Below are 10,219 nucleotides of genomic sequence, written 5' to 3' on the forward strand. Positions count from 1 at the left end.
CAGTTTTCATATTTTATATACTTTGCAAGCACATGCATTCACCTTGCAATGGGGCCACCTTGTGTGTGTAAGGTGATATCCTGTTTTTCGACTCTATAAATAGCATTTGCAAGCTCATTGTGAAAGGGGTTATATGAGATCTGTGAGCTGTCGAATTTGTCAAACAAAGGGCGCATTGTGAGGTAGAGGGGCATATTTCTTTGTTGGCAGCAAACCAGACACCCCTATTGAAAGCTTGCTGTCAGGTACTGACTTATACCCAAAACTGTAATGTATTTGAACAGTACTTTAGATCTCTGTTCATTTAGAGCCTGATAAGCTTTGTAAACGCATACCATTATAAATAATGTCATGTTTGCATAGCATATATTTGCATGTTCATATCAACAGTAGTTACATATTCTGTTTATGTTTTTGATCAGACATATAATAAAACAAATATTATTTATAATCAGTAATTTTAAATATGTTGGACAGTATCAGTCCTTTTTGGCCTTCACCACTGATGCTTGATCAGAGTCAAAATTTTACTCTGAAAGGTTAGGGTCAGGATTGTGGTTGGGCAAGCTGATCTTTGACTTGTTTTCAATGTCAGAAGGTGCCTGGAGCTATTCAGGACTTGGTGAATAGTGGCACTGCCCCATGGCTCCAGGGTGTTGGATTTGAACCCCCACCTTAACTTTGTGAAGTTTGCACAACCCCATGGAGCTTGCATAAGAAATTCCTCCCAACTCTCAACTATATTTTTCTTACAGTAGGTAACTACTGCCAATTGGTTTTGTTAAATACTGCTTTATGAATATCTCATTGATTTCCCTGCAGTCTGATTTGGCTTGTTTCGTATTCATATTGTACGTCTTGGTGGCTGGGATGTGCTCAAGAAGCCATTCGGGATCTGTGTGACAGGACTCTGTACATTTTTCTTTTTTGTCACTGTAGGTCTGACCCTGACACATTTGTACTGTTATATCGCCATCTAGTGATGTGTAGGTGCTTGACAGCCTGCTGCAGGACAGTAGTCGAGAGGACAATTGAGTGTTATGTCAATACTTGTTTTTGTGTGTTTTGCATGTCCGACAAGCTTGTCAGTTTGAGTGAGGATGACCCAGTAGCAGTCAGTTGTTTTTTTATTAATTTGTGTCTCATGTAGTGGATTTTCGTGTGCACACTTTCCATGAATATTTTGATTGTAACAGAAAGGCCAGTCTAAAGCTCAGGGTGATCTTCATATAACTGTACCTTTTGTTTATTATTACAATTGTTTGATTTGCACACACATCTACAGCAGTACTGTAACCATCCCATTTTTTTCAGTGGTATGATATGATATGGGATGGTGAGCTCAGTGTATTCAATCAAAGAGGATCACAACAGAAAAACAGCAAGAAGCACAGCTTATACTTAAACACTTTAGTGATCACACTGTGCGAGTATTATCTATTGATCTAAGGATGGTCTGTCTAGAATAGGATTTTAAGGTGCATTTTCAGTCTGAATAAAGAATGTCATGCAAAGACTGCAACCATTTCAGCTATAACAGTATAATCAGTTATTTTGTAATTAATACACATAGTATACACAGACATCAGAGAGAATCATTTCATATACCCCTATCTCTTTTTATGATTTTGAAATGTACACAAATGTATACAAACATTAGAGACACACACTAGCTTTATATTACTGTCATCCAGGCAAATGATTTTCAGATTCTGTTTCAGTCACAGATTTACCAGTTTAACGGTGCATTGTTCCCCAATCCAAAACCCAGCATACACTGGCTCAGTGAAGGTGACAGTCGAGGTCCTGTAGATGAGGGTCATGATGTCAGAGACGCTGTAAAATGACAGAATTCCAGCAGGGTGGTCCAGATACACCCCTATTTTTGGGCAGTAGGGGACAGCTAACTGGAGTCCGTTGTTGTTGTAGCAAACAGAGTAGGCACTATTTCTGCAGTCCAGACTCCATGACTTGGTATTCCCGCCGAATGAAGACGACCTGTCCCTGCCTCTCCTGTTGATGCCCTTGTAGGTGAGCCCTATTTCAGCCTCCTTCCCCTGCACTTCTGCCTCCCAGTAGAAGCGCCTTCCGGCCAGAGCCTCCCTGCAGAGCACCTGGCACTTGAAGGTGAACCTCTCTGGGTGCGGGGGACACTTCCGATTCGGTCCTGTCCGCTTCACCACCCTGTCACCCCCAGAGAGAGTCAGCTCCTTGTGCGCTGTGTTTGAGTCCAGAGTTAGCCAGTAGGCATCTGAGGATGGAGGGATGAGAGAAAGAGCGTGTCAGTATGTGAGGGTTACCCCTGTGTGTGTGTGTGTGTATGTGTGTGTGTGTGTGTGTGTGTGTATGGGCCAGAAGCCACTGTCAGACTCACACTGTAAGAACTCTGCTCTGGTCCTGGGCTCTGGGATCTGGGGAAAATTGATTGCATTCACTGCAGAGGAACACACAGAGTTACCATAGATACATGGATAAATCATGGATGTCATACATAGCTTGTATCAGTTTCTATTACAGTTAATTTGTTTATTTCTCTTTCCATGTCCCTTTCTACATAACCTATCTGTGGCTATCAGAGGGTCTGAATGTACCAGATGGGGATGGTGTTTCAAATGTAAAGAGGATTTTTTAAACCAGTTTAAAACAGAAAACATATTTCAACAGAAAACATTTTCCTTATTTGATTTATACGTTCTTGGATGAAGAAATGATTGTTCACTTCTGAGATGCGATGGAGCAAACTGCACGTGTCAGAGTGTGGTCTGCGCAGATATATATCAGTGTTCCACTCTGACCTGTCTCCTAATGTGTTTTAAACATAGCAGCATTAAACAAAGCAGCCTCACAAGCCAGCTACACATTCCTGCTTTGTTGGAGCTTAAAATAGAACCAGGACACTCACTAGGAGATACATGATCACTTCCTGTTTCCCTGGATTTGAGTTCCTGCTTCTCTCCTCTGTGTGTGGCATTAACTGCAGAGAGAGAGAAGGGGGTGGGGACTAAACAACTTTAACTGAGTCCAATGGTAATGACGCGATAGTAATGGATGCAGTAAGGTCTTGATTTTCATAAACTCTCCAGAAATTGTGTGTGTGTGTGTGTGGGGGGGGGGGGGGGGGGGGGTCAGTGCTGAGGACAGTATCTGTATATTCCATCCGTATTTGAAGGCACATAAGACGTTCAGGGTGAAGAGACTCACCTGGTAAAACTGCTGCTTTGGCTTTCTGTTTCGGAGATGGACCATCCACTGCATTCACTTTGAAGACTGGCACAAGAGAACAGAGAGGTAATTGTGTGTGTGTGTGTGTATGTGTGTGTGTGTGTGTGTGTGTGTGTGCGTGTGTGTGTGTGTGTGTCAGTGCTGAGGACAGTATCTGTATATGCCATCCGTATTTGAAGGCACATAAGACGTTCAGGGTGAAGAGACTCACCTGGTAAAACTGCTGCTTTGGCTTTCCGTTTCGGAGATGGACCGTCCACTGCATTCACTTTGAAGACTGGCACAAGAGAACAGAGAGGTAATTGTGTGTGTGAGTATGTGTGTGTGTGTGTGTGTGTGTGTGTGTGTGTGTGTATGTTTAAGAGCTGTCTGAATACATTATCTGTATGTGCTGTCTACTTCCCTTTATGCAAACCTTCCATGGGAATGCCTATTGTACCCTAGGCTTGTCTCGTCATGGCAACTCATGCAAGAGACAAACCAATGCAATCCTTCAATAAACTTGCACACAGTTAATCAGGGTGAGCAGACTCACCTGGTGAAACTGCTGCTCCGGCCTTGCGTTTTGCAGGTGGACGAACATCCTCTTTATTCACTATGGAGACTGACAGAGAGGACAGTGAGTTAAGCAGAACACAAGCTGTGAATATAGACCCAGGAGGTCCATGACTGCTTGCTGTTTCTGAATTCAGTGCAGAGGGAGAGCGAGACTTAGGTTCTGAGCTGAGCTCAGTTGCAATGAGGCAGTCATGATGGGTGCCACAGGGTCTTGATTTCTGGAAAGTGCACAAATAGATGTGTGTGTATGTGCGTCAGTATGGCATGAGATGAGCTCATGAGACAATGTGTTCTGCAAAATAGTGTTCACAATCCAAAAGTATCACGAAAAATATTACCCCAAGAAATAATGCTGATAGGAAAATAAGACATATAACATGATTGAAGTTCTTTTTTTCTTTTCTTTACTCATATGTCAAATTAAAAAACTGACAGAGAGAACAGTGAGGCAATAAGAACACAGGCTTTGTTTGGGTATACTCCATACTGTATGGGGTTACTTGTTTAGTCCTCCCACAGTCTCTAGCAGCTTCCTGGCTGTCCAGAAGAGGCACTGAGAGCAACCAACTGCTACCTTTAGATTGCAACCAAGGAGGCAAGCTAGGTGCTCCCAGGGAAAGGGTGAAAAAAAATGTAAGCGGTATTAAGCGGTAAAACCATCTAGATTGTAATGCATTCTTTACCAGAAGAGCTAAAATTATACCTCCCCTTTTCATCTGCATGTTAACCTCAGGATTTTCAGGCGATATGGAATCCATTTTGTGTTGCAGATGAACGGAGCAATCCGCGCCATTTTCTTTTCTAACCTTCTTCTAAGATCTTGATGAACTCCTCCTCGCACACTTTCTCCACCCGCTTCTTCAGCTCGGAGACGGCTCTGCTCACAGACTCAAAGGAGAGGTGTGGACCCACGTTAACGCATGGAGGATCGCTAGATCCAGGACGGGCACAGGGAGGCTGCCAACTCTTGAGAGACAGAATGAAAGCCAGAAATACAGGCATGAATGCTTAAGAATACAGAAATAGGGCTCCAGCATGCATTGGTGAGAGGCTTGCAATTACTCTGGGGGAGAGATCTATGCAAGAGGCAGTTGCCTTCTTATATTGCAGATATATCATATTAGTAAAGGGCCTGCCCTGTCACCTGGAGAAAGTGGATGTGATCCTCTGCGTGTGACAGTCGCTCCAGCTCGGCCTCTCTCGCCCTCAGGTCCGCTATCTCCTGCTCCAGTCTCTCCGGGAGGCCTCTGGCCCAACAGGTGACAGCCCTCTCCTGATCTTTAATAGCCTTTTTCACCTTGGAGCACCATTTCTTAAAAAGGCAGACTAGATCGCTAAAGGCCTTTTCGCTGTCGCCCACTGCTGTCTGTGCTGTACGCTGTCAGGGGGCACACAGAAAGAAAGGTGTGATGTACTGTCGCATCATACCATGACCAGCCAAGAGCCAAACAGCCTGGTCTCTAAAGCAAAGCCTAGTGGAAAACCACTTGACAGCAGAAGAAAGAGAGCCCTAATAGGCCCGTGATATAGCTTTCAGTGGTGCTAGCTGTTTCCTCCTCCTCTGTGTGGTACCTACTGAAAGTGATTCCACTGCTTGTCTCACATTCTGCAGTTCCTTCTCTCTTTGCTGGATCTTCTGCTGAGATATCCTTTTCTCTGCAGCCACCTCTTTCTGGGGACAAACACATTTTGCTTTAGAGTTTTTTCACATCATTGCATGGACATGTTCAAAATCAATTTCAGTGAATAATTAACAACTACTGTAGAATGACTAACTGCTGTTAAGTGTATATGTAATCATAACACGCTGGAATCACCTCTTTCATACTATCCTGATGCTAGACATGAGCAGTTTCCTTTAAAATAGGTTTCTGACACCTAAATAACCCAGACTTTTCAATTTGCTCAGTGCTTCATCATTTCATTCAACAATCAACAATTCAACAACCAAGACAGTTTACTGAACCGAAATGTGTCAACACAAGACAGATAGCACAACCATCCAGTTTCAGCATGAGTCATGCACGCATGACCAGTTTGTTCTCACTTTCAAACAGGCTGCGAGACTAACCTGCTTCTCGGTCCACTCCGCCACGGCGGAGACGGTGTCGTGATGCTTGTGCTCGTCCATCACGCAGAGCAGGCAGACGCAGCGCCGGTCAGTGCGGCAGTACACCTCCAGCAGCTTCCCGTGCAGAGGGCAAACCATCTCCTGCAGCTTCCCCGTGGCGTCGATCAGCTTGTGCTTCTGCAGAGCGGGGGACTCGTGGTGTGGGCGGAGGTGGGTCTCGCAGTAGGACGCCATGCACGCCAGGCAGGATTTGGCAGCTCTCTGAGCGGCCCCGGGGCAAACGTCGCACGCCACGATCCCGGGTCCTGTCCGTTTCATCTTGTCAATCATATCCGCCAGCATGACGTTCTTGAACAGCGGGGGTCTGGGGCGGAAGGTCCGTTGGCACTGGGGGCAGCTGTAGTCTCCGACAGGATCATTCTTGTCCCAGCAATTCTTAATACAGCTCATGCAGTAACTATGCCCGCAGAGAATGGTCACTGGATCCTTCAGTACACCTAGGCAGATCAGACAGCTGAACTCATCCTGGTCCACTGAGATGGTGGACTGTGCCATTTTGCCGACTTCGAGAAACTGGCAGGCACTTTTGCTTTTATTTGAACTGTGAGCAGCAGAGACGTTTCGTTTGTTACTCAGAAACTGAGTATGAGGAAATCTGACACTTCCTGTTTGTCTGAAGCTATGGGAGGCGTGGTGTTGGGGCAAAGCCAAAATGCCAGAACAGACAGGAGTCATTACTCCTGATTTTCTTGCAACTTTAGATCATGTTAACGATTTTTAGGATACCTTCACTGATCTCTTCTGCAGATCCAGTTAGTGCAAACTTAAAATCATATCCTGATGAACTTTCATTCAGATACCAAGACATTTACCATCAACATTTACACATAAGGTCACTTACACTATCCAAATCTCCTCATCTGTTGTCTTTGCTTAGACAAGAACTTTGCTCCATTGGTCTGACATTAGGGCAATATCTCTGCCTATCTATCTCTGCCTCTTTGCCTCGTAGAGTTCACTGAATATTTCATACAAAATTTGTTTTTGTAATTTTCCTTTGTAATTTTCCAGTGAAAAACAAGCATTTGTACTTCTCTTTAAGACACATTTTGATACTCACTCCAACTCTTTCTTAGCTACATCTATCCACAATATTTCCCCAGGCCTTTGATAAGGGTGCTAATGAATTTAAAATATTCTCACCCTGATATATTTTGCATGCAGGCGATCAAGAGGCTTGTCCCACTGTATCAAGTTAAATTTTATGCACACCAGAGAGACATACACTACAGTATATGCAAAAGTAGTCTCTGGTGAGGGGTAGTCCCATCTCCACATTAAATAGAAAATACAGCTTTCATCATCAGACAACTGTGCCCATTCTTCATACTGTGTTCGGTTAAAGCAAAGTTCTACAACATCATGGTATCAGCTGGCAACATCATGTGAGAGCTGAGTGCCTTCTATGTGATCATTTTGTATTCTTTGTTTCCACCTGCATGTATAAAACTTATACACAAAGATGTTATTCTTCACAAAGCCCTCTGTGTACTCTCCTGAAATGTTAAGGATATTGTATCTTTCCTGAGCGGAGCAGATTATCTGCTCCATGGCCTTGACTGGTTTCTGTCCTGTGTGGGTTTAAGGAAGCACACAGGCCATGCCCGGTCAGCAATAGATAAGGTTTCACCTGGCTCAAGTTTAAAAGAATGTCTTTTAGGGAGTTGTTCATTTTTAATTAACTGCTAACCACAGAAATATTTCAAAACACAATTATAACTTTTGTGCCTGGATACTTCCTAGAAATGACGTATGCGCCTATTTGAGAGTTGCACGCTGTATCACCACATAAAAATTGTCATGTACACTACTGAAAGTTGGAACTGCTCTGACTGCTCTGAGAGTTGTTGGATGACTTTTCCCTTGAGAATTTTCAGAATAAACACAGAATTCTGTTTCATCACAGAAGTTTCTTTCTAGAAGGTGAGATTCTATGACAGTCCTCAGCCATGGCCATTTTTGGGCTGGCATCAGAGAGGAATCCTCCTTTCGTCCCAGTATCCCCAAAGCATTTTCTTTCAGTTGCTCCATCTTGGGCCTGAGGCAACCATTATAGTTGGAAGCAGGCCTACAGGTCAACCACAACCATGGGAGGCGTTGTGCTCCTGAGTCAGCTTTCTTTGACCAGCCTCCAGATGTTACCACCCTCTGTTGCCATAAGGCCAGGTACAACTGGTTGTTGCTTCCATGGAGACAAGAGCGAGGAGTACGAGGGAAGAGCAAGGATACAGATATACCAGAAAGCAAACATACTGTTCCCTTCATCTAATACCAAAATACTAGCAATACAAATGTATTGTTCTCTTCACCTTATCATGCCTAACAGGATACCTGTATAACGTCATGATTCTGGTCATGGAAAATGCTGGAAAGAGGTTTATTCATAGGCAGTGCATTTAGTTAGGTCACTGGTGTAGTCAGGCTCTACTGACATTTCTGTCAGTAAAAATATGTAGTAAAAAAATGATACTGGTAAAATGATAATTCCAGCCCTGCTTTTTGTATGATCACACTTTTTCTGCACAGTAGTGAAATTTTGTCACAAGTCCTTGATGGTCTTGGCATTGTAGTTGCATCACTACACTGATAGTGACTGTGCTCATACTACATGCAAATCATTCCTTATTTTCCTGAACTTACATGCTGGAATCCGAGTGTTCTCCTCGAACAATGACCTTGGTGTGTCTCCAAGTCACACTGATCGTTCAGGGAGCTGAAGGATTCAATGTATTTCTTTTTTCCACAATAAGTCCAAATGATTGAAGCAGATTGCGGTAAGATAGTGTCAGGTTTGTGCCACACCACAGGAAAAACTGACAACTGTGCTTGCCTTGTCCTTTTGAACTGCCTGAATTTGTTTCACCAACTTCACTGAGAAACCAGAGTCAGTTTCTCAACCCAGTCCAAACTCTTCAATAGTTTCTCGCTTTTTGCGTCATACATTCCTTTTTTCCACCCAATCACCACAGCTTGATGCATGGTATGACATTATTTACATTTACATTTACGTTGTGCATGGTCCTCTTCTACAGAGGGGGATCTGACTCACAATGTGCTAATACTAACACTAAAACACATTCAAGAGAAAAACATTTATTAAACAGTGTTTATAAAGTGGTGGTTCTCTGTTCATGTAGAGCTTGATAAGCTTTGTAAATGCAGACCATTTTAAATACAGTAGGTATAGTATAAACATATTTGCATGCTCACATCAATATTAGTTACATAATTTCTGTTTGTTTTTTAAATCAGTTGTACAATAAAACAAATATTATTTGTGATCAATAATTTGAAAAATGTTGGACAGTGTCAGAATTACTCGGCCTTGATCCTTAATCACAGTTAGATTCCAAGTACATTTTCTTGTCTGAGTAAAGAATATCATGCAAAGATTGTAATCCTTTCAAACATAACAATACGTTCATTATTTTTATTGTAATTAACATATAAGCTATCAATAAGCCTCCAAGAGCATGAGCGTTTTAACAGGAAGATGACGTATCAATGCAAGGGTCCAAGTGGCCAATTTATCTCAGAAAAACATAATTGTCCTTTGTAAAATCGCTGTGATTTACCACAAGTTGTGTCAAATGGTTGTGTCACTACTGTCCTGAAGGTCTTGTTTCTCTGAAGAAATTAGTCTTCATTTTTGGCAGGTAGAACTACAGACTTCAAGTTAAGAGTGGGAGGTTTACCTAGCCCAGGGTGGTAAAAAATACATTTCCTGTCTTTCTCTCATAATATTTAAAAATTTCATTTTAAGCAATGACAAAAATACTGTGCGTATTGATTGATTGATTCAAATCACCAGCAAAGACAAAAACACAAGAACAACAGAAAAAAGAGGAGTGAAATAAAAACAATATATTACAATCGAAATATAAAAAAGGGAGAAAAGTTAATAAATACATTCCAAACATAAAATTCAAGAAAAATAAACACAAAAGGTATATGAAACAGGACTGAGATGTGAATAACTGGACCATCCTATTCATTAATAAAAAAGATAGATTCATACATGATTTAATAGCACTTCTTTTTTAAAAAAATAATTGGAGATATCAGGCTTTTAATCCTTTTATTTCCACCCACTTACTATGGTTTCCCACCTAGTGTGTGATGTACACATTGTATTATATCATCTGTGTCTGTGCATGTACATTAGCACTTAACTCCCATTACTCAGACAGACACTAGCCTCATATAACTGTCCACCAGACAAATGAATTTCAATTTTTTTGTTTCAGCCACAGATAGTGATAAATGTTGAAAATATGTCAGCTTTTATAGCCTTTCTTATTTTGCATG

General features: G+C 42.2%; 1 protein-coding gene across 1 annotated transcript; it reads right to left on the reverse strand.

Annotated features, from left to right (window-relative positions):
- Positions 1-1,721: 1,721 nt before the first annotated feature.
- On the reverse strand, positions 1,722-6,406 carry LOC118778943 (tripartite motif-containing protein 16-like). The gene is made up of 9 exons (XM_036530745.1): positions 5,852-6,406; positions 5,357-5,452; positions 4,925-5,158; positions 4,587-4,746; positions 3,758-3,826; positions 3,434-3,499; positions 3,202-3,267; positions 2,375-2,434; positions 1,722-2,251 (listed from the first exon to the last, which is right to left on the reverse strand). Exons 1-9 carry the CDS (start codon positions 6,404-6,406, stop codon positions 1,722-1,724), a joined length of 1,836 nt encoding a protein of 611 aa, XP_036386638.1.
- Positions 6,407-10,219: the final 3,813 nt, after the last annotated feature.

Source organism: Megalops cyprinoides, chromosome 6, assembly GCF_013368585.1.
Source record: "Megalops cyprinoides isolate fMegCyp1 chromosome 6, fMegCyp1.pri, whole genome shotgun sequence".
NCBI classification, from domain to species: domain Eukaryota; kingdom Metazoa; phylum Chordata; class Actinopteri; order Elopiformes; family Megalopidae; genus Megalops; species Megalops cyprinoides.